Genomic DNA, 22,122 nt, shown 5'->3' with positions numbered 1-22,122 from the left:
GGAGCGGAGGGACAGGGTGGGGCTGAGCCCCGAGGTCACGGTGATGCCCGAGGGGGCAGGCAGGACATGGCTGATCCCGGGGCAGGGGCGATGCCGGGGAGGCCGGGATGGGGCTGAGCCCCCAGTTAAGGACTGAGCTAGGGTGGTGGGCGGGGGGTAGGTGAGGCTGATCCCGGGGCAGGGGCGATGCGGGCGGGGGGGGGGGTGGGGCAGGATGGGGCTGAGCCGCCGGTTAAGGACCGAGCCCGGGCGGCGGGGATAGGTGAAGCCCATCCCGGGGCAGGGGCGATGCCCGGGCTGAGCGGCAGGACGGAGCCGGGGCCGGGGCCGGGGCAGCAGCGGGACCCGCAGCCCGGGGCCGGCCCCCCGCAGCCCGGCGGAGCCCCGGTGTCCCGCCCGGGTGGGCCGGGGCGGCGGTGACTCAGCCGGGAGAGGCGGGCGAGGAGGAGGAGGAGGAGGCGGAGGAGGCGGAGGAGGCGGAGGAGGCGGAGGAGGGGGACCGGTGGGGGAGGAGGAGCAGCAGGAGCCGCCGCAGCCGCCGCGGAGCCGCTCACCTGCCTCCGCTCCGGTCCCGCCATGGCCCGCCGGGTCGCCGCCATCCTCCTGCTTCTCTCCCTCGGCTGCCTCCTGGGCATCCTCCTGCTCTGCCTCGGCTCCGGGGACATGCGGGGCCCGCCGCAGTTCAAGGTGAGCGAGGCCGGCACGGGGGGCACCGGCCACCGAGGGGACGGGGACAGCGCGCGCTGGGGGGGACTTGGGCTGCCGGGGGCTGGGGGAGCCGCAGCGGGCACCCCGATCTGCGGGGGAGGGTGCGGCGTCCTGGGCATCCCCAGCGTCACAGGAGGCCACTGGGGCTGGAGAGTCCCCGAGCTGCGGGGTGGGGGTCGCAGGGAGCAGCCCCTGCCGTCAGGCTGGCAGCGAGACCCCCGGCTGCAGGGACGCCTGGCCACCCAGCCTCAGCACATCAGCCCTGTGCTTTCAGCGAGGAATCTTTTAGACACACTAAAAAATAGCCATGGGGTGTCTGGATGTGATCCTCCAGGCCAGAGCAGCTGTGTCAGCATCTGCTCCCACAGCCGGGTCTGGGTCTGCCCTTGCACACCCCAGCATCGCCCCGCGTTCCTGGGCTCCAGCTGCATCACCTGAGCCAGCGCTGCCAGGCAAGAAATGCACTTCCCTATGAAAATGAACGGCTTCTTTTTTCTTTTTCATTGTAAATTCTGATGCTGAGAGAAGTTTCTGAACAATTTCTTATTGGCCAAGTCCTCCAGTTGACTCTTTTGCAGCCCAAGTCTTTTGGTTTAAAAAAGTCTTTTTTTTTTTTGGTGATGGAGCAAGCTGTTCTGTGGGGAGTGGGCTTTTGTCCTGGAAAATGGTTTACCCAAACCCCCCTTTTTTTCATCCCAAGCAATTTGCTTGGAAACTTTCCGAGCCAGCCTGAATGCCAGATGTGTTGCCTTGCCTCCATGTTTGTCAGATGTAACAAAGATTAGGTTGAGAAAACGAGCTGGCTTAGCCAAGATGGTACTCGCCACTGTTAGTATAACTAGCAATGATTAACTCTTTCCCTGTGACAACTTTACCACCCATTGCCATGTGCTGGGGCACCTTGAGCAGTGCCCTGAGCTGGTTTCAAAATGGATTTTGTCTCTTGGGACACAGGGGAATTAGATGGATTGGTACCGAGAGCACTATGTGCAGCACTTGGGTTGGCCTCAGAAGCCTTTTTTCTTCCTGGTTCCAAGCCGGAACTTTGTCTTTAAGCCAAATGCATTCCCAGAAATTCATTTGTTGTGCTTTTTCTCTCTCTTTCTGGCTATTAGCACCTTTCGGTCTGCAAGTCAGCGCTGGGGTTTGGTGCTGAGCATCCCCAAACACTCACATGGGTCCTGGCCCTGCTCTGCCTGAGGCTATGCCACCCAGCCCAGGAACCTGGGGTCTTGCAGGGTTCCTGGAGGTGCCAAGCACATGTGATGTCCAGCACGGTGCATGTGGTGAGGCACTGCCTACTGGGGCTCAGCACCAGTGTCTTGGCGGTGCCTGTTCCCGTGGGGCTGGTACCAGGCAGGCACGGAGGGGTTTGCTTTTGCACAAAGCTCAGGGCTTTTTTGGGAATGCAAAGCTTTGTCTTAATTTAACTCAGCCCAAAGCATGTCAACGTGATTTAGAGGAGGTTGGTCCTGCTGTGGGAGATCCTGGGCACATCCTTGCCACCCGCCTAGGCGAGGTGTGGTCCTTGCTGGCTTGGTCCACATTAGCAGCAGCAGCTGCTGGGCGATAGCACTGTTCACTGCTGAGCTACAGCTCCACATCTTCCCTTTCCAGCTCCTTTGCTTGGAATATAGCCCTAAAAATACCCTGGATTACTTATACTAGTGCCAGAGGGACTGATCCTGGGAGCACTGTGTTCACTCCCCTTCCCTCATGGGTCCGGAGCGGGGCTTATGCCACTGCCACCTGATGGCTTGGAGACCTTGCCTTCCCTTGACAACCTTTTTTTTCCTTTTTTTGGCAAAGCTCTTCACCGGCCACTACAAAGCCTGCTGGGTTCTCCCCCTGCCAGCTGCCTTCCCGCAGCAGGAAGGAAACTGTTGTAACCCACCGCAGACCTGGGAGCTCCCCAGGTCTTGCTGCCTTTGAGGGAGGTGGGATGTTGTGGGGCAGGGCTGAGCCCCTGCTGCGCCGTGGGGCAGCTCAGAGAGCCCGTGGGATGGGGCTGGAGGGCCAGGCACGGCCACAGGGCACAGTGCCAGGCTGCAGTGAGTCGGGCAGTTCCCGGTGGCCCCCTCTGCCTCCTCCCCTGGGCTGTGGGATGTTTCTGGGCAGAGCCATGCACGCACAGGAGCCCTGAGTCCTACCTGTGACCTCACTGCCCCATGGTCTTTGGGGACATCACCACCCTCTGTATCCCCTCTGAAGGGGCTTCGGGACTGAGCAGCCCTGGCTCAGGCTGGGCTGAGCGATGGAGTGATGCTGCGGTGGGGCAGAGCCCACAGGGCCACGGGTGACCCAAGAGGCAGCGGAGCTAGGGTGGCACAGGGACACTGTTCCACTGCAGGGTCACACCGGGGATCTCGGTGTCCCCCAGCCCTGTGGCATCACCAGGTCAGGGCGTCTTGTTGTTAGAAAAATCTGTCATCACTGTGCCACCAGGAGATGTTGGGGCTGGGTAATGTCCCGCAGGCTGGGGCCAGGGCCACCAACACACACGCGAGACCCCACCGAGCCCCAGGGCACTGGCAGCCAAGCATGCCACGGTGGATGAGAGGGATGGTGGGAGCCAGGCGCTGGTGCGGGAGCGTCCTTATGTCCCTCCAGCCCTTATTTCCAGCCTGCTCCTTGGCAGGCACAGGACACCTCGGCTGGAAGAGCTGAGGGCAGTGCTTACGCGGCAAATCACTAACCAGATGGGCTTTCAGCCGGGTTTCTCCCTCCTGAGCCTTCCGACCTGCAGGGATGCTGCAGATGACCTGCCTGTGCCCCCCACACGGCTGCAAACCCTCCTGCTCAGCCACGGTTTGTGCCCACACAGTGGCTTGCTGTGTGCTGGGTGACACAGCGGCTCTGGCACTCAGGAACAGGGGCTGGGGCAGGGACATGGTGTGGGGCAGGGGCAGGGGCTGGCACCACTGCAGCCCCGCTGTGGTGACCCCATATCTGATTCCCATGTGGGTACTGGAGGCATGCGTGTACCCACAGGTCTGGAGGAGGGGATAGGAGCTGTCCTTCATCCCTGGGGACCCTCGTGGCTGTCCAGGTCTGCCTCGGCCCCTTTCCATGCACACGCCTGTGCATGTGGCTTCCACCCCTGCTCAGCGCCAGCAGCACTGCCAGGGAGGATGGCTCCTCCGTGGAGAGACAGGCTGGGGTGCAAAACCCTGTACCCCCCAGGAGCGGGGCAGGGGGGGGCTGGCTGGAGGCCACAGCGGCTCCTCTCATGCTGGGGCAGCCAGGGAGCGAGCTGTGGCGGTGGCGGCTGGCTGTGCGCCGGGCACTCCCTGCAGCTGGCAGCACCCACCATGCTGCAGCGGTGCATGTTGCCACACGCCATTACCTCAGCTGGTCCCGAGTGCTGCTGCCTTCACTGCTGGGGCTGGGCCACCACCGGTCAGGGGGTCCCATGGACTGTCCCTTGCCCATGAGTCCTGGGGCTGCTGCCCATCTTCACTGCCCTGCGCCTGGCAGCGGCAGGCTGTGCCCGCATGGAGGCTGGGGTCTGAGAGGAGGGACACCCACCCTGACCCACAAGTGTTGGCAGCCAAGGGCGCCGGGATACAGCTGCATGGGGGCATCTGGTTCTGCAACGTGCCCCAGCAGTGTCACTGTCACCCCCAATGCGACATCTCCCTGTAGGGCTTGCCCTGGGTGCAGGGTCAGTGCTACCTCTCTCTGCTGGCCACCCTGCGCAGGTGACAGAGCCGCAGTTGCAACCACGTGTGCTCTGCTTCCCTGGGCCTGAGCAGGCAGCACGGCTGCCCCAGTCACAGCCCCCCCCAATGCGTGCCCACACAGGCGCACACTCACATGTGTGCCCACGCATGCATGCACACCCGCCTAAATGCACATATGCACAGACACACACACATGCACCCGTAAGCACACAAACATGTCAGCACACCTATGTGCGTGTACACCTCACCCATGCACACCCGTGTGCATGCACCTCCACCCCTGAATTTGCACACACGTGCCTATGTCCATGCACATACACACCCATGTGCGCACCTGCAGGCACGCACACCACGTGACGCATCCATGCATGCACATCCCTGCACATATGCATCTGCATAGGTGCACCCACACACATCTGTAACCCCTCCATGTATGCAACCCCACATGTGCACCCCCGTGCCAGCTGTCCATGGGCCTGGCAGCGGGGCACAGCCGAGCCAGCCCTGGTGATGCTGGAAAGCCCCTGAACCAGGTTTTCCACCTCCACAAGCACATGGGACTCCCCCAGCCCAGATCTGGCCATGTCTCCAATGTCTGTTCCTCCCATGGAGCTGGTCTGGCATCCCCAGCGCTGCTCCTCCTGGGCTGTCCCCATTCCTGGTGTGTGGCTCCAGGTGTCCCTGGTGCTGTGAGTCCTCCTCGCTGCCTCCTGCTCCAGCATTTCTTAGCCCCTGCCACTCCATAGATATCCCCATCTCCTGCCTCGTCCCCTGTGTGGGCTGCAGCCTCCCATGTCATCCTGGGGCTGGAAACCGCTCCCGGGGACCTGGCTGTGCTCAGCCTCGGGTTTGGGAATGAACCTGTCGATGCTTTCCTTTTGGGAACAGTGCTGTCACCCTGCTAATGCTATGTCACTCCAGGTGATATCTGGGGAGGTGCGGAGGACACCCGTGTGGTGGCCACAGGGCACATGGGCACACGTGTGGCAGAGGTGGACAGGGGATCTGTTGGGGATGGATGGTGTCCTCATGGGGATACCAGCACCCACTCGTGAGGGCTGGGACAGCGAAGGGGACATGCTGAGAGGACTGTGGGATGGGAGCCAGTGGTGACATGCCAGCAGGTGTCCCATGGGACAGGCAGCTTCGCTGGGGCAGACTCAGCATCCTTCATTGTGCTCGTGCCTGGCAGGTGATTGCCCGTCTGGGGTGCAGGCAGTGCCCGCGGGGCCATGGGGGGCAGGCGAGGCAGAGGGTGCTATGGTGAGGAGGGACTGCGGGGACACTTAGTGCCAGGGGATGCATATGGCCCAGGTCACGCTGGGTAGGGGAGTGGGCTGAGAGCCCCCCAAGGCTGCCCGGGGCACTGACCCCAGCCCAGAAATGGCCCAGACTGTGGTCCTGCTCCCCAGCTTTGTGCTTTGGAGTGGCAGCTGGCGGGGGGTGGGTGCGCTGTCAGAGCCCTCCGCCTCCTCCTCAGGGTTCAGCATCACTGAGAGCTGCTCCCCATGGCACACTAGTGCCATGGCACACCAGCCCGCCTGGCCTCACAGGGGGATGCTCCACTGGCTCGTAGCTTTTGGCCCAGGGCACATGGCAAGCCACTGACAGCTAAGGAGAGCTGGGGGAGGCTGGCTGGGGGATGTCACCCATCGCAAATGGTTCCCTGGGGGAGCAGGGGGTACAGCTGGTGTGGGGCCATGGGTTCACATGGGAATCGGGTTTGCCTATAAGCAGGAACCCCAGGCGTCCCTGCCTGTGCCCTGACACTTTATTTCTGCTGCCTGAGCTGGCCAAAACCCAACCCTGCAGCCACCCAGGGTTGGAGCCTGCTCTGTGGCTGCCAGGGATGGGGATGGGGACAGGAATGGGACCAGGGCACCCACCAGGCAGGGCTGGGGTGGCTCCCAGGTGCTGGGCAGGGAGACGAGGTGCCCCAGCCCCAGGGGTCCACCTGGCTCTGGGCAAGGCAGAGCCCCTCTGTATAAGCCACGTTTAAGCCTTGAATGGTTTCACCCTAGAGATGCTCAACTGGGGCAACCACTGGATCCCACTTTGCTCACCCCCACCCCCACCCTCAGACCCACAGCCTCCTCTCCAGCAGCGAAGCATCTCCAGTGGGGCAAGGAGGGGGGCAATGCAGGCAGCCCCCAGCCCGCGAGTAGCTGAGGGTGATGCAGAGGGGTCTGCCAGGGGAGCGGGGCAGGGGGGGCTGAAGGCAGCTTGGGGCAGCCCCTCCCTGGGAGCTGGGTAGCCTTGTTTGGCAGGAGGGAGCGGGGTTATTTATAGCAGAGAATGGCCCAGCCATACAAGGGCAGGAGGGACGAGGTGCCTGGCTGCCCGTCTTTGGCGAGCTGCATCCCGGAGGGGCAGCTCCCAGGTGTCCCAGCCCCCCTGCTGGCCCCAGGGACCCACCAGCATGGTTCAGCAGGGATGCCCACTGGCCAGGGGAGATGCAGGAGGGAGATGGGAGCAAGCAGCAGGGGAAGAGCTGAAGAGCCTCCTGGTCTGTGCTCAAGGTGGTCCCCATGCGCAAGAGGCCAGAGTCCCAGTGCTGTGCCAAGCAGCAACCTGGGGCGGCCAGTATCCCAGTCTGAGGAGACCACTCGCTCCCAGCTGCATCCTGGGCAGGAATCCCTGTGGGCAAGGCCATGCCAGCGCCAGGCTGAGCAGTGCTTACCTCTGCCAAGGATGCTCCTGAAGCTGCTGGCCAGGGCACTGCCGGGGCAGGACCAGCACACAGCGGGTTGTTGAGCCCCAGTGTCATCCTTCAGGATGGCCTGGGGCAACTGGGGGGGGAGGTCTCCAGCCTCCGGGACTGACCCACTGCCTCCTCTTCCTGCAGTACGGCATCGTGCTGGACGCCGGGTCCTCTCACACGGCCATGTTCGTCTACAAGTGGCCTGCAGACAAGGAGAACAACACCGGGGTGGTCAGCGAGCACAGCATGTGTGATGTGGAGGGTAAGGGCTGTCCCAGTCCCCACGGGCCAGTGGCTGGTGGCAGGGTCTGTCACACCCCCCATGGGCAGGGCACCGTGATGGTTTGAATGCCCCACCATGCCCACCTTCCTCCCCGTGCATTCACCAACGCAGCGAGAGGTGTTATAAAGAGTCCAGCTCTATTCCCAAAAACTTCCCCATCTCTCCCCAAGGCTTGCAGCTATACATGCCTGTAGTTTACGTTTTCATGGCATGCGCTGAACTGATCCCTGCCTAGCCCAGTGAGGAGGGAGGGATGGTTTTCCACTCTACCTTTAAGCAACCTTTCCCAGGTTGTCAGCCAGTAGGGGATGCGGCATGGGCAGGGAGATGGGCTGGACTCTGGATGCCCACAGAAACCTGCAGTGCCTGCCTTTTGAACAGCCTGGGAGGGACAAAGCTGCCCACCAAGCATCTTCCCACTGAGCATCATCCCACCACCCACAGGGAGCAATGCTGTTTTCTCTCTGCAGGTCCTGGCATCTCCAGCTACAGCTCCAACCCTCCAGCTGCTGGGACGAGCTTGGTGCACTGCCTGAACCAGGCTCTGAGAGACGTGCCCAAGGAGAAGCATGCGGGCACCCCACTCTACCTGGGCGCCACAGCCGGCATGCGCCTGCTCAAGTGAGTGCTCAGCTTGCCTGGCCTCAAACCCTGCTTGGGGCACCCTGCTATGCCACCCTGCTGTCTCGCCACCCATGGTAGGGGCGGAGATGGTGAAGGACAGCTGTGACGTTGCCTTTTTGCCAGGGGAAGGTCATAACCCGCCCAGCTGCCCGGCTCTATGTCCCTTGCCTGCCTTTCAGAGCAGCAGATGCTCTGTAGGGCACAGCCAGCACATCCCTGGCTGAAAAGGGGCTGGCGTGGGGCCAGCGCCAGGATAACCCACCCAGGCTTTTTAGCAAGCTAGGGTGAAACGCCCCCTGCACCCATTGTCAGCCTGATGGGACACAGTGAGAATTACCCCCTGAACAAACACACAGAGGAGGCCCCTGTGTCATGCCCCCCTCACCCAGCCACAGGGTATGGCTCAGGAGGACGGAGCACACCTCCATCCCTGCTGCCTGCCTCCTTCCCTGGCAGAGGCAAGGGGAATTAGCTGGGGTTTTGAGGGGACATCACTACAGGTACCGGGATGAGGACCCACCTGCCTCCCGCCCTGTGTGCCATGGCAGTGCTGGGCCCCAAGGGCTGTGTGGGCAGTGGGAGCTCTGTCTGTGGCATGCTGGCGCAGTCCTGAAACCCTGCCCTCTTGCCTGGCCCGCAGCATTACAAACCCGCAGGCTTCGGACACCGTCCTCAGCGCCGTGGCAGCCACGCTGAAGTCGTACCCCTTCAGTTTCCGGGGGGCAAAGATCCTGTCGGGGGAAGAGGAAGGGGTCTTTGGCTGGGTCACCGCAAACTACCTCCTGGAGAACTTCATCAAGGTGTGCAGGGGATTGTGGTGCCCAGCAGGGATGGCTGTGGTGGCCAGGCTGTCCTGCAGCTCATCAACATCCTTACGCCCACTCTTGTCTTCCTTGCTCAGCGTGGGTGGCTTGGGGAATGGATCCAGCCCCAGAAGAAGACCCTGGGGGCCATGGACTTTGGGGGTGCTTCTACACAGATCACCTTTGAAACCAGGGACACCATCGAAGACCCCAGAAACGAGGTGATGCTGAAGCTGTATGGCCAGGCATACAAAGTGTACACGCACAGCTTCCTCTGCTACGGAAGGGACCAGGTTCTCAAGAGGCTGCTCTCAAAGCTCCTCCAGGTACCAGCATGTGCTAGACAGGGATGCTGGCTGTCACCACCCTACAGTCACCTCCTCACATGGGTGTTTATACAGGGGTGTCCCCCAGCCCTGGCTCTAGGACAGCCCTGCGAGGCTGGCTGCACACCTTCCCCAGCCAGCAGTTGGGTTTTGCCCCCATGGTCCCAGAGCTTCCTCCCACCCTATCCATAAGCTGTTGCATCCCTCAGCCAGAGCCAAGACGTCCCAAATCATGCCAGCTCTGTGTCCCACTGCCCAAGCTCCCCTCCCCAGTAGGGAAACGGAGGCAGGCAGGCAGCAATGCTATGTATGTACCAGGGCTATGGTACAGTCCACACATCCCATGCGTTGCTTCTCCGGCAGGCAGAGAGGTACCAAGCAACTGTCTCCCATCCCTGCTGGCCCACAGGCTACCACAAGAGCCTGTTGCTGAGCAGCGTCTACGACAGCCCCTGCACAGAGAAGGAGAGGCCGAGCTTTGCCCTCAACACCACTGTCACCGTGGTCGGCACCGGGAATGGGAGCCTCTGCACTCTGCATGTCAGCAAGCTCTTCGACTTCGCCACCTGCTCCTTCTCCCGCTGCTCCTTTGATGGCGTTTTCCAGCCGGAGGTTTCAGGAAACTTCATCGTAAGTCCTGGCGTGGAGTGGGGTGGTGGCTTGGCTGCTGGGTGGGCAGGTGTCCCCAGCCTCCTGGCATCACGTGGTGGCAAAGCCAGACCCCCAGCTCTGCAGAGGTGGGTGCTTGTGCCCACCACGCCGGTCAGAGTGGCTGTTCGTGGTGAGAGGGTTTTCTCCCAGCCTGTCCCACAGCTGCCTCCTTTCCCCCATCAGGCCTTCTCTGCCTTCTTCTACACGGTGGACTTCATCCAGACAGTGATGGGGAGACCTGTGCGCTTGCCCAGTGACCTGAAGGATGCTGCTGAGACTATCTGTGCCACCAGCTGGAGTGAGGTGGGGTCCCCGAGCCCACTTCATGTGGGGCATCACCCAGGCTCTGAGAGCAGCCCTTGGAGGGGGTTGGGTGTCCGGGCACCCATGGAGTAGGGGGAAGGTGGGCGACAGCTCCCACATGGGACCAGGAGAGGGTCAGGTGGGTATGGGCAGCACCTTGGCCAGACAGATGCAACTACCGAGAGCTTCAGGCCACAGAAACCAAGCCTGGACCCTACTGGCTTGACCCCTTTTCTCTCTCCCTCCATATATCCCATCCAGTTGCTCCAGAAAGCCCCCAAGCTGGAGAAGAGGCTGCCGGATTACTGCGCTGTCAGCACATTTGTTTATTTGCTCATGACCAAAGGCTACAATTTCAACAACCATTCCTTCCCCAACATTGCCTTCCAGAAGAAGGTGGGTAACGCTGGAGCACACCCCCATCCAATGGTATCTGTTTGGAGCTAAGCCAAAAAGCCCTGCAGGGAAGATGGTCCCACACCAAGAAAGAGCCAAGCAGTGTGAGGGAAGATCTCAGGGAACAGGGCAGCATGGGACTCTCAGGTTTTTGGGTAGGTCTTCTGGGAGATGGAAAAAAAATGAGCTGAGCTGACTGTAGGGTGGTCATGGAGTCAGGTCCTCCGGTCCTTCCTTGGCCCTTGAGACATCAGCCATCTGAACTCTTTGCTCAGGCTTGTTGGGAAGTTATCTCAGGGATCCCACCTTTGCCAAGTGCCCTCACCTGAACGAGCCATGGGATGGGCAGTGAGATCAGGGCTGGCCTGAGCGGACGGGGTCCTGCTCCCATCGAGCGAGTCCAGCTCAGCACGGGATGGTCACTGCTTCATCCCTGGGCTGGCTGGACCCATGGGCAAGTAAGGGCTCAGGGTGCTGTGGACTCCCCCACACCCCTCTCCTCCACTGGGCTGACACTGAAGTGGTCCTTGGAAGGTCTCTTGAGGCCCGTGGAGCTGGGTTGACCAGGGTGGTGACCATGTCATGCTGTCCCCACAGGCAGGAGAAACCTCCATTGGCTGGGCACTGGGCTACATGCTGAACCTCACCAACATGATCCCAGCAGAGACGCCCTCTTCCCACAAAAGCATGCTGTACAACTACTGGGTCATCCTCATCCTGCTCTTTGTGGTCACCACCCTGACATCCCTGGCAACTGCTGTCTGCCTGCTCCGGCGCAGCAAGTCCAGTGCAATCTAACAGCAGGGACAGTGTGGGCCTTGTCTGCAGGACGCAGCACCATCCTGCTGGAGTCTCCACAGCCTGAACATTTGGGATGCAGCAAGTGCTTGGAGACATCTTCCTTCAATACCTGACGCTGCCTGTCCCAGAAGGAAAGCTGTCCCTTTTTGCCCTCCCCTGGCTTTCAAGCCGCAGAAAGGGAGGGACAGAAGAGGACCGCTGACCCTGCAGGAGGATGGCTTGAGGGTTTTCCAATGCTACTCAGGGATGGACCCTGGAGCAGGCTCGGAATATGGATGTTCAGACCTGGGGCATCTTTCTACCACCAGACCTGGGCTGGACTGGACCAGTAAGTCCAGACAACAGCAGGATTTATTCTCACGTGCATGGGGAACATTACTTATGCTAGTCCTTATAGCTGACCTCTCTAGCCTGTCCCTGGAGCATCAGCCTCCCAGGGAGCTCCGGGCATCACCCAGAGCCCATGCCATCTTTCTGGCTGATGCATAAACCCCACCGACGTTCCCGAGTGCCAGATCTTGGCCTGGACTCCCACCAGCCTCAGCACAGGGGCTTTGGATAGGGGCTCAGCAGCAAGACATGGGGAGCAGCCACCTTCTCAGGTCCCACTTCACCAACCAGACCCAGTGCCTTCCCCATTCCTGTGGTTCCCAAGCCAGACTCACCTCTGCCACAGTCCGAGCCCCCTCCATCCCCCCCGGCAATGGCACAAAAAGCCCCCGTGGCCTCCTGGTGTGTGGCTGTGCCAGTACAGAGGTGACGGGCTCTCTGCAGGAGTGGGGCTTTGCTCTGCTTTAGGATTTGAGCCCTGCATCACCCCATGCCAGGCAGCCGGGAGGATGTATCTTCATTTCCAATTAAGAACGGGGACATGCAAACGTGCAAAAGGTTTGGGTTTGTTTGGTTGGGCTTTTTTATAATCAGAAATAAATCTTTGTAACCACTCCTATGGCTCTGTGCCTCTTGAAACAGGCTGTCCCACAGGAGTAGAGCCACTTACGGGGTCTACTGAGACACAGCCACAGGTCAGGCTCTGCCTGGTCTCAATCCCTTGCAGCCTGCCCAGTGCTGAGACACCATTGTGGCTTCGTACGCTCTAACCGCCTGCAGAACCCCCCCAGGATGGACCAAGCTGGGCTTGAAACCTCACTCCAGACTCAGGCCCACCTGGAGGTGCTAGATTTGCAACCAGCCACAGTTGCAAAGTTCAGGTTTCCCCAAGCACTAGAGGTTCCATCACCCCAAAGGCACGAGCAGGCAGCGCTCGGGCTGACTGTCCCACGCACTCACCACTATGCTCACGGCCACAGCCTCCATGCAAGGAAAACACGTAGGGAGCCTCTGCTCCCAGGGGAGCGGTTCTGGTACCCAAGCAGGGCAGGAGAGCAGCCCGCAGGGTTGGCTGTTTGTTTGTACACCCATCGGTAGCTCAGCACCACCATGGCACACATCCAGCTGCTGGGCAGCTGTGCAGAGCCGGTCCTGACTTGTCAGCCCTATCTGGAAAGAGCCTCCCACCCCACCACGTTCCTCCACACACCCCAGGAGAGGAGCAGTGTTAGCAAGAGCTGCAGTTTCTTGCTGCTCTCGCAGGTAGCACGAGCTCTGCTCCACCCGTTTTCTCACTTACCAACACCTTTCCCTGCTCCGGCCGAGCCCCAGAACACAATGCCTCGTTTAACCCACCTGATCCCTGCAGCCACTTTGCTTTTAGCTGTTCCACTGGCTGCTCCCCATCTCTCTGCACAAGGCAAATGTGATTCCAGTTCAGATGTTCTGGGCCCCCAAATCCAGTTTCCTCCCCGGGCCCCTCGTCTCCCAGCACAGGGACTCCCTCCCGTGGCGAGGCTCAGGGACTGTCTCCAGCTTCCACATGGAAGGAGGAATTTCTGATCTCTGAAGCTGAAACGCTGCTGTTCTGCTCTAAGAAACCAGCTAGCTTCCAGAACCCAGGCTGGGTTCCCCCTTCTAAGAAACTCAGCTGCACCAGGAGCAGCCAGTTTGCCCTGGCCACGACTTGGAGTTTGCTGTTAGGAGAAAAAAAAAAAAAAAAACCAAACCAAAAAACCAATTAAAAGCGGCTTCTTAATCTTCCCATGTGTCCTTCTTGGGTATGTGGGATTTGAGACAGTACCATTCCCCGGCCAGCTGGTTACAGATCTGCATGGAGACTGGCCAGGTGACAGGCCCTGAGAGCAGGGTGGGCACCACACGGAAGGGCTCTGGGCGCACATGCACCCCCTTTGCAGGGACAGAGAGGACATCCCCAGAGGCCATGGAGCTGCGGGGCTCAGCTCAGCCCCATTCAGGCAGGGGAGGAAAGCCTTGCTGCTACAGGGGCAGGAACACTGTGACCAGCTGGGGTCAAAAAACTGACTGCACGTGGCAACAGCCCTGCGCTCTCCCAGCCCAGCTCAGCCCCGTCCCGTCCTGTCCCGTCCCGTCCATGGCTGCAGTCATTTCACAGCCCTGTGCTGTCAGATTGCGAGTGCTGTGGCCTCAGAGGGACCAGAGCTCTGCTCCAGCATTTACTGCAGAGGTTGCCTCAGGGTGACATTTACCACCTGCATCCCAACAATTCCAGTCCCAGCACCAGCCTTCACTTTGCCCATGAGCACTTTCAGCTCTTTACTTTTATTCTACCCGCCATGGGCGATGTTCGGAGGCCACCTGGGAGACAGCAATCCTTACAATGCCTCCGCCATGCTCTCACTGCAGCTCCTGGGCAGTGTCACAGAGCCCACCAGCCTCCCGGGCTGTACACGCACAGGCGGGCTGGGGAGGCAGGGAGGGGTGAAGCAGGCCATGGGCACGGTGCCCTGCGCTTCGCTGGCTACTCCACGACATCCCCGTACTTGTTCCTCCTCACCGGCAGTGCTGTGCTCTCTCTGTCCTCTGCGATGGGCAGATTTTCTGCAACAGAAAGAACAAGCTCCCTGGACCCCCAACTACCCTGGTGTGTTTGTCAAGGGTGGGCAAAGAACCATGAGCCCTGGTGAAGCATTTAAAGCCTCTTCAGCTAAGCCCAGCTTTGGGAGCAGTGGGAGAAAGCAGCAAGCAGCCGCAGGAACCTCCCAGCAATGTATGTCCTTGTGCCCCTCCAGCTCTGCCCACCGTACAGAGCAACCAAGATGTGGAAGGGTCTACTGCCCCCCACCATCCCCTACCCCCTTCTTCCTTTTTCCAGCAAACTAGCCCTTCATGCTGGCTTCTGTGAATCCACAGAGCGGGCAGGGCAGCGGGCAGGGCGGGTGGCGGGGTGGGCAGCGGGGAGGGAGGGCAGCAGGCAGGGCAGCAGGCAGGGCAGCAGGCAGGGCAGCAGGCAGGGCAGCAGGCAGGTGTGAGTGCTCCCACCCCACCAGCCCTGCTCACGTACCCACAGCGCAGGCGATGGGCCCAGAGCACGGAGAGATACAGGAGCCATGAGACCAGACCGGGTGCTCCAGCCACCCTCACCCTGCTGCCACCCCAGGCGCCGGTTCCCATCCCTTGGCTGTGGGGTGCCATGGTGGGACTTATAAGGGGATTTTGGCAATCACCAGCTTAATTATGAGGCAGGAACAGCAGATTGTGGCAGCAGGGATGAAGCAGGTACGGCAACCCTAGGAAAGCAGCAGGGAGAGATGTAAACGTACCTGTGGGTTCAGATGCCCTACTAGCCATGGCAAGCTCCTGTGGCGACTTGCCTGTCTCCAGGTAAATCCAGAAGTCGGAGCATTTCTGCGTCTCAGCTCTAGTCACCACGTAGCTGGCGAGGGACCCTGCGACTGAAGACACCGCGATGCTCCGGTGGGTGCCAGCAGCCGGGGCATTTGCTAAGGGCAGCGGCAGGGAAGGCACCCACCAGCTTCTGAGGGACTACAGCTGCCTGTGCGCTGCCCCTGAGCCCCCCGGGGCGGTGAGGAGCGGGGCTGTGACACTAAAGCCCCCCTGGCAGGGACGAGGAGCCCCCCACACACACACTCACCCGCCGCCAGCAGCAGGCTCCACTGCGGGCTGTACGGCAGCTTCTTGCCCACCAGCTTCTGCACGGCGAAGGCGGCTCCGCTCCCTGCCGACACACGGGGGACGAGCCGCCGTTACCGGCCCTTACCGGCCACGGGTCCCCCCCCGCCCGCAGCCCCCCGGGGGGCCGGGCCAGCCCCTACCTGCCAGGAAGGTGCCGATGCCCTTCATGAAGGCGTGGGACTGGCAGGCGGCGTATTGCTGCAGCGCCTGCGGGGACACGCTCAGCACGGAGCCCCTCGGTCCCCCCCAGCCCCGGCGGGACGTACCGGGGACACACGCAGCACGGAGCCCCCCCGCCCCCCCCGGGACGTACGGGGACACACGCAGCACGGATCCCCCCTCCCCAGCCCCGGCGGGACGTACCGGGGACACACGCAGCACAGAGCCCCCCAGCCCCGGCGGGACGTACCGGGGACACACACAGCACGGAGCCCCCCTCCCCAGCCCCGGCGGGACGTACCGGGGACACACGCAGCACAGAGCCCCCCACGGTCCACCCGAGCCCCGGCGGGACGTACCGGGTGCTTGGCGGCCACGCTGTCCTCCACCCGCCGCAGCCCCAGGTTCACCATGGCGGGGCCGGGGGGCCCAGCAGCGGGGCCCGCCCCTTCCGGCGCTGCCGCCATGGCGGAGCCGGCCGGGCCCTTCCGCCTGCTGCGGGACGGGCCGCGCCGGTACCTCTGCTACTGCGGCCCCGGCGGCACCGTGTAGTGAGTGCGGGGCCGGGAGCGGGGGCTGGGGGCCGGGGTCCGGGAGCGGTGTCCGGGAGCCGGGTCCGGGAGCCGGGAGCGGGGGCTGGGGTCCGGGGTCCGGGAGCGGGGTCCGGGAGCGGTAGCGGTAGCGGGGGCCTGGAGTGGGTTCCCAGGCACGGCCTGAGCCGCTGCCTCCCGCAGTGTGACCGACGCGCTGGAGGTCTGGGCCGGGGAGCTCGACGCCCGCCCGCCGCTGGACTGCGTATGTACCGGGGCCGGGGCGGCGGGGGGGCCCGGCCCGCCCCGGGGCTGGGGGCCGGGGCCGGCCGCTTCGGGACGTGCCCCCTCTCCTCCTCAGCGGTGCCAGCCGGAGGAGCACGGCACGGAGCTCAGGTGGGTGCCGCAGCGGCGGGGGCCCGGGCGCGGCCTGCGGGGCCCCCCTCACCCCCGCTCGCCCCGCAGGGAGGCCTTGGGGCGGGGGGCGGCGGCGCTGAGCCTGGGCGAGGGGAAGGCCACGCTGCAGCTGCGGGACGAGGCCCGGTGCTCGGCCCTGGAGCTCTTCAAGCTGCCCATGGCCCAGGCGAGGAGCCAGCTGCAGGCGCTGGTGTTCGGCATGGCGGGGTGCATCGAGAGCCTGGAGAGACGCCTGGAAGGTCTGGGGGGGGGTCGGATGGGGGTGAAGGCAGGAGGAGAGCGGGCAGCTCCCTGCCACCTTCACAGCATCATCATCACACGCACACCACCCACAAGGAGACGGCTGTGCCTCCCTAGCCTCGCCCCGCCTGGTGTAGGCTCGCTGGGCCCCGGTGAGGTGGCCAGGAGGGCTGGGTGGCCGAGGTGCTCCCTTCTTTTTCCAGTTTGGGCTGGCCACTTCCCAAAGCTGGCCGGGGTCTGCCCCTGAGCGAATCAGGCAGAGGAGATCCTGCATGGGGCCGGAGGATGCGTTTTTGTGTCTCTGTGCAGAAACACAACCTTGTCCCCACGGCCGACACCACTATCATCTCTGTGGGTGGGAGTCACCTTACAGAGGCCCCTGTTTTAGGGGTCTGTAGGGAAGGTCTTGGGGCAACGGCTGCCTGGATGGGGGAGTGCTGGGGGGAAAACATAGCTTGGTTTGGCTGGGGAGGGGAGGGAGCTTGCTGGGGAGGCTTGGGGTGCTGCATGCTGCATTGGGGTGTGTTGTCACAAGCTCTGGCTTCTGTCTCAGCAGTGATGGAGACACTGGCATCTTCCTGCAGCCCTGAGAAGAACACTTCCCAGAGCCAGCAGCTCTTCCTGCCAGGTAGGCAATTGCTAGGGGGTACTCCCCTGGTTCCACTGCTTGTTTGCCTTCTCTTTCCCAGGAGGCTGCTGGTCCGTGTGCTCTCCAAGACACTCTCAGTCCCCTCAGCTGTGGCTGCTGTGAGCTGTCCTGCTGTTCTGGTGCCCTTCCTGGCATGGAAGGGGCCAGGGCTCAGCACGGTGGCTCTTGGGGTGTGTGGGATACCCTGTGCCCAGGTCAGATGCTGGGCATCACCAGACAGGTTGCTCACTAGCCTCCAGGAGGAGGTCAGGCTTCACTGTTCTTCCAGGGGCTTCGCTGCTCTTCCAGACTGGGGGCTGTGGCAGGTCTATGGCTCCCTGCTCCTTTGGGAGAGGAGACCAGGCTTGGCCCTTCCTCACCCGCCACAGATGCTGGGCTTGCCGGGCTGGGCTGCTGGAGGCTCACCCTGGGCATGGAGGGGCTTGCAGGGCTGCCAAAGCAACTAGCTGATCTTTTGCAATCCCTGTCCTGCCTGTCACTGACTGAGGCAGACCCCAGCCCCAGGAAGAACAGGGGTGCTGGCTCAGCTTTGCCCGCCAAGAGGAAGATTCCAGGAGAGTCTCTCATAAACCCTGGCTTCAGAAGGTAAGTGCTGCTCCCAGGTGCGGTGCTGGGGTCGGGCTGTGCAGAGAACCCATGGACTCTGCTCTGTAGCTGCATGGGAGCAGGGTGTGGGGATTTGGGCTGTGATGCTCCCTCCATCTCCTCCTAGCAAGAAGGCACCGTCTGGAGTGGATTTTGAGGACTCCTGACCTGTGCTGTCTCTCCCCGCGATGACAACCCTACAGAACTCGGTCGACCACTGTGTGTGTCTGATGGAGGTTTCACTGCCCTGCACCTGCTGAGCCCCTTGCACCCAGGGAGGCAGATGGGGTGAACAGGAGCCAGAGGGCTGGAGACACGGCACCTGGCAGGCCTGAGCAGGCAGCAGATCCTCAGCTGGTGCAGTGGCAGGGCCTCGGGGGGGGGGGGGGGGGGGCAGACAGGGCAGGGGTGACAGAAGTGGTGGGTTTTTTCCCTGCAGCTCTTACCCACTGGCAGGGGCTACCTCGCTACCTTGCTTGCCATGAAGTGGTGGGGTTTTTAAAAAACTTTTATATTGCCATGTAACAAAAAGATTGCCTGTGCTTAACTTATTGCCAGTAAAAGCGGTTTTAGCCAGCTGGTCTCTGGCAACCAGGATAGTGTGGATGTGTCAGTCTCTTGCTCAGGAAGCCAGTGGCCAGTTTCAGCTGAACCTGGAGGGTCAGAGGCTCAGGAGCTCACTCTCCTGTCAGCTTTCTGCCAGCAGGCTGGTGGGTGAATCATAGAGCCTCCCTAGCCCCCTGGAGAGCTGGGAGAATGGGCCCAGTCCTTGCTAGGCGCTGCACCGACTTCCCAGTCCTCTCCCAAAGTCCCGTGAGGGAGGAGAGCTGCTGGGGCTGGTCACTCCAGACTCATGCTTGTCTCACTTGCAAAGCTTTTATTGATTTCTAGGAGCTCTGATACATGGCTTGGACTTGCCCCACTTCACCCCCATCCCTCTCCCAGATCTGCTCCTGAGAACTTCCTAACAGAGGGTTCTGGGGGATGGTGCCCTCTGCTCCGTTCACCCAGGGTAACGGGGCACGGGCCATGCCCACCGGCCATGCCATCCCCCCAGCTCTGTTCCCAGGGCTCTGCCGTTACTGTGCCAGTCCCCCTCACCCGGTGCAGCTCCCTGGGGTCATCCTGCCTCATGCCAATCACCTGGTGGGTGGCATGGTGAGCTGCAGGAGTGTGCTGCCCTCTCTGCACCCCACAGCCCTTTGCTCTGGGCAGCTGTTCCCCGCCTGCTCCTGCCCTGGCCCTCAGCATTGCCCAGCTTTGGTACAGGTGGTGGCCGTGGCCGTGGCCCCCTTGCACCCATCCTGATGCTTGAGGGACCTCAGGGCAGGTTGAGGGGGGTCGTGGTCGGGCAGGGAGGGTGGCACAAGAGGTGAGAACGCACTTGCAGGCTCGGTGCGATGCAGATTGCTGCCGGCACCTCAGGCAGGGGTGCCAGCTGGGGGAATTAGAGTGCCAGGGGCACAGCTCATGCTCTCTGCCCTCCTGAGTGTGTGCAGGCAGGACTGTGGTGGTCGTGGCAGGACCAGGGCAGGTGCTGGCCTGCTGCCTGACCCTGGCCCTGCACCCACCTGGGCTTGTGCCCGGCTCACTGCTGCGAGCGGACCACAGAGCGATAGGCTTGTATGATCTCCTCGCTGTTGGGGCAGGTGTATTTGAACTCCTTGGTTTCGCTGGCGCTGTTGAGGTAGCGCCACACGCCCCGCAGATCCTTGGGGATGCCAAAGTGGCGGTAATGCTGGCACACGACCTGTGGTTGGAAACTGGGTGAGCCTTGGCCCAGCACTGCATGCCTGTGGTGTGCCAAGGAGGGCCCCGTGGGGCTGGTACCTGCAGGCAGGAGGCAGCCAGGAAACGTGGCAGGGGCCAGGGGACATCCCTGCCCTGGCACTGCACGAGACAGGGGTTAGCACCCGGCAGGGGATGTGGAGGGGAGTGAGATTTTTGGGAAGGCACGTGCTGGGCAGGGGTCGTGGGGAGGGGGGTGCTGGGGAAGCACCAGGGTCATCCAGGGGTTACCAAAAGAGCAGGAGGGTTGCTGCAGACACCAAGGGGGAGGTAAGAGTGTGTAGCCAGCGGCATCGGGAAGCCAGGGAAAGGAGAAGGGCACAGCGCTGGGGTGCCCGTGCTTACCTGAACGATGTTGAGCTTGGGCAGCAGGTTGCAGTCAGCTAGCGTGAGCTGCTCCCCGTCAAGGAAGCGGCGCTGGGAGACTCGGAGGTGTGGGTCCTGGGCTAGCTCGTGCTCCAGGGGGGCACTCAGGTACTCGTCCAGCTTCAGCAGTGCCCGCAGCAGGCTCCGCTGCAGCGCTGTAGGGATGGCAACAGTGCCACCAGGTCAGAGCGTGGCCCTGCTGTGGGCACAGGGCCCCACAACTCTGCTGTGGCCTCCTGCCAGCCCATCCCTGTCACCAGGTGGTGCCTGCCTGTGCTTTTCCTGCCTTGGCTGGGCTGGTGCCGTTCCCTGCCCTCCCCGGAGAGCTGAACTGCACGGGGAGGGGCAGTGCCTGGAGAGACCCAGCGGTGTCCTAGGGCAGGGGCTGGAAAAGCTTAGGGTGACCTGACGGGGCTTTGGGCTGGTGGCACCTGAGAGGTGGTTGGATGGGATGTCCCCCCACACCAGCTACTCACCGTCATCCTGGGCAGGCACTGGGTTCTTGATGAAGGTGGAGAACTTGTGGAAGATGTCGTTCCCAGCCAGGCTCGACTCCCTGTACTGGGGTACCAGGCTGGGGAACCTGCAGGGACGTTGGCGCAGCTGAGGAAGGAGGCACGGGCCAGCAGGCTCACGCGCTGTCTGCCCGTCCCACCTCTCAACCTGTCCTGCCCCTCTTTGGCCCCTTGCCCCTTCTCAGGGCAGCACCAGCCACTGACATGGGGGGGCCCAGCTTGTCCTCCAGGAAGTCCTCAATGGTGACGGTGTCGGTCTTGGGCTCGCCGTTGTAGAGCAGAACGGGCAGCTGGGCACCTGGGGCGAAGTCCTTCAGCACGTCCAGCGCCCTGCAGGAGATGGGGATGGATGCTGCTGCCTGGCAGTGCCCAGCACTCTGCAGGACACTGCACACGTGTCCTGGGCAAAGGGACAAGATAGGTACTGCCTCCGTGTGCACCCATGGGCAGCCCTGCCCTGGAAAATGCCCCCCAACCTCGTTCAGACAACGGTGGTACAAGAGGCTCCATGCATCCCACAGTACCCACCCCTCACGCCCCTTCCCGAGGTGTTGGGGACATCTCACCCCTCCATCAGCACGCCAGGGCAAGGCTGTCCCACCCTGCCCGTGGCCCTGGCCCCAGGGTTGGCAGCCCCTTGGGTGGAGGACACCACTCACCTCTTCATGTCTACGGTGGTGAGGGTGAAGGGCACCCCTTTGAGCAGCAGCACCATGAAGAGCCTCTGGCAGAAGGGGCAGTGGCCCACGCTCTCCCCATCCTCACTTGCCTGCGGGTGGAGAGGCAGAGCCCGGTAGCCACTTGGCCCCAGCACTGGCCAGGCAGCCGTGGTGGGTGCAGGGTATGTGCCACCCCTGCCCTGGCCAAGCCCGTGCTGGCCACAGGAGCGCTGGCAGCCCGTGGCACCTGCTGTGCCGGGCAGGGAGCCAGCCCCTGGCCCCCCGCCTGCTCCTGGGGCCCCGCACCCCACCCTGGAGCAGCCCGCCTGGCACGGTGGGTGCTGGCCCTGGTGGCCCAGGGGGCTCTGGGCTGCCCCAGCTCCACAGTGCCAAGGGGGACAGGGCTTGGGGGCTGCAGTGGTGGCGGCACTGGGGGTGGCTGTGGAGAGCCCAGCGTGGCAGGGGCTGTGCTGAGGAAGGCAATGGCGATGCTGGTGGCTCTGTCACCCCAGGTGTGATCCCGGGTGACCCCTGTCCTGCCCTGTGCAGCCGGACAGCCCAGGTGCCGTGGTGGCCACGCTGCTGGGCAGGGGGCCCTGGTTTGCTGGGGTGCCCCAGTCCAACGCCCCAGGCTGAGCACCCGCAGCCCCCCGCACCTGCAGGGCGGGCAGCATCGTGCTGTGCCCTGGAGCACAGCCCCGAGCCCCACGTCTGGGCGCTGCAGGGGACAGAGACAGCCAGCCCCCTCCCCAGCCCAGCAGCGGGCACCCTGCGACCCCCCCCTCACCTTCACGAAGAGCTGGATTTGGGGTTTCTCTGCCATACTGGGTGGTGGCTCTCGCCGAGTGCTGGCTGTGCCTGTGCTGGAGCCGCGGCCCCTCCCAGCCCACATTCCTCCCTGGGGTGCACCCGCTCCCACCCACGCTC

General features: G+C 62.6%; 4 protein-coding genes across 4 annotated transcripts; 2 read left to right on the top strand and 2 right to left on the bottom strand.

Annotated features, from left to right (window-relative positions):
• Positions 1-534: 534 nt before the first annotated feature.
• Positions 535-13,761, top strand: ENTPD2 (ectonucleoside triphosphate diphosphohydrolase 2). Its single transcript, XM_040606998.1, has 9 exons — positions 535-687; positions 7,237-7,354; positions 7,846-7,996; positions 8,640-8,799; positions 8,901-9,128; positions 9,492-9,758; positions 9,963-10,082; positions 10,344-10,478; positions 11,076-13,761. Exons 1-9 carry the CDS (start codon positions 577-579, stop codon positions 11,274-11,276), a joined length of 1,491 nt encoding a protein of 496 aa, XP_040462932.1. The 5' UTR covers positions 535-576; the 3' UTR covers positions 11,277-13,761.
• A 116-nt stretch (positions 13,762-13,877) lies between these two features.
• Positions 13,878-15,991, bottom strand: TMEM141 (transmembrane protein 141). Its single transcript, XM_040606999.1, has 5 exons — positions 15,806-15,991; positions 15,428-15,494; positions 15,247-15,330; positions 14,915-15,046; positions 13,878-14,192 (listed from the first exon to the last, which is right to left on the bottom strand). Exons 1-5 carry the CDS (start codon positions 15,911-15,913, stop codon positions 14,113-14,115), a joined length of 471 nt encoding a protein of 156 aa, XP_040462933.1. The 5' UTR covers positions 15,914-15,991; the 3' UTR covers positions 13,878-14,112.
• Positions 15,912-17,776, top strand: LOC121093763. The gene is made up of 4 exons (XM_040606599.1): positions 15,912-15,997; positions 16,181-16,372; positions 16,442-16,632; positions 17,187-17,776. The coding sequence occupies exons 1-4, from the start codon at positions 15,912-15,914 to the stop codon at positions 17,726-17,728; spliced, it is 1,011 nt and encodes a 336-aa protein (XP_040462533.1). The 3' UTR covers positions 17,729-17,776.
• A 961-nt stretch (positions 17,777-18,737) lies between these two features.
• CLIC3 (chloride intracellular channel 3) lies at positions 18,738-22,087 on the bottom strand. Its single transcript, XM_040606866.1, has 6 exons — positions 21,983-22,087; positions 21,196-21,305; positions 20,741-20,866; positions 20,498-20,604; positions 20,001-20,176; positions 18,738-19,617 (listed from the first exon to the last, which is right to left on the bottom strand). The coding sequence occupies exons 1-6, from the start codon at positions 22,085-22,087 to the stop codon at positions 19,456-19,458; spliced, it is 786 nt and encodes a 261-aa protein (XP_040462800.1). The 3' UTR covers positions 18,738-19,455.
• Between the last annotated feature and the right edge of the window lie 35 nt (positions 22,088-22,122).

This window comes from Falco naumanni, chromosome 9 (assembly GCF_017639655.2).
Source record: "Falco naumanni isolate bFalNau1 chromosome 9, bFalNau1.pat, whole genome shotgun sequence".
NCBI lineage: Eukaryota > Metazoa > Chordata > Aves > Falconiformes > Falconidae > Falco > Falco naumanni.
This window is presented reverse-complemented; position numbering and strand designations above follow the sequence as displayed.

Coding starts and splice junctions, on each gene's coding strand:
- LOC121093763 (XM_040606599.1), top strand. CDS start 15,912: ATGGCGGAGCCGGCCGGGCCCTTCCGCCTGCTGCGGGACGGGCCGCGC. Junction 15,998..16,180: donor GGCCCCGGCGGCACCGTGTA/GTGAGTGCGGGG, acceptor TGCCTCCCGCAG/TGTGACCGACGCGCTGGAGG. Junction 16,373..16,441: donor GAGCACGGCACGGAGCTCAG/GTGGGTGCCGCA, acceptor CTCGCCCCGCAG/GGAGGCCTTGGGGCGGGGGG.
- TMEM141 (XM_040606999.1), bottom strand. CDS start 15,913: ATGGCGGCAGCGCCGGAAGGGGCGGGCCCCGCTGCTGGGCCCCCCGGC. Junction 15,495..15,805: donor GCGTGGCCGCCAAGCACCCG/GTACGTCCCGCC, acceptor GTGTCCCCGCAG/GCGCTGCAGCAATACGCCGC. Junction 15,331..15,427: donor CATCGGCACCTTCCTGGCAG/GTAGGGGCTGGC, acceptor GTGTGTCGGCAG/GGAGCGGAGCCGCCTTCGCC.
- CLIC3 (XM_040606866.1), bottom strand. CDS start 22,087: ATGTGGGCTGGGAGGGGCCGCGGCTCCAGCACAGGCACAGCCAGCACT. Junction 20,605..20,740: donor GACAAGCTGGGCCCCCCCAT/GTCAGTGGCTGG, acceptor ACGTCCCTGCAG/GTTCCCCAGCCTGGTACCCC. Junction 20,177..20,497: donor AGTGCCTGCCCAGGATGACG/GTGAGTAGCTGG, acceptor CCATCCCTACAG/CGCTGCAGCGGAGCCTGCTG.
- ENTPD2 (XM_040606998.1), top strand. CDS start 577: ATGGCCCGCCGGGTCGCCGCCATCCTCCTGCTTCTCTCCCTCGGCTGC. Junction 7,355..7,845: donor CAGCATGTGTGATGTGGAGG/GTAAGGGCTGTC, acceptor TTCTCTCTGCAG/GTCCTGGCATCTCCAGCTAC. Junction 9,129..9,491: donor TGCTCTCAAAGCTCCTCCAG/GTACCAGCATGT, acceptor CTTCTCCGGCAG/GCAGAGAGGTACCAAGCAAC.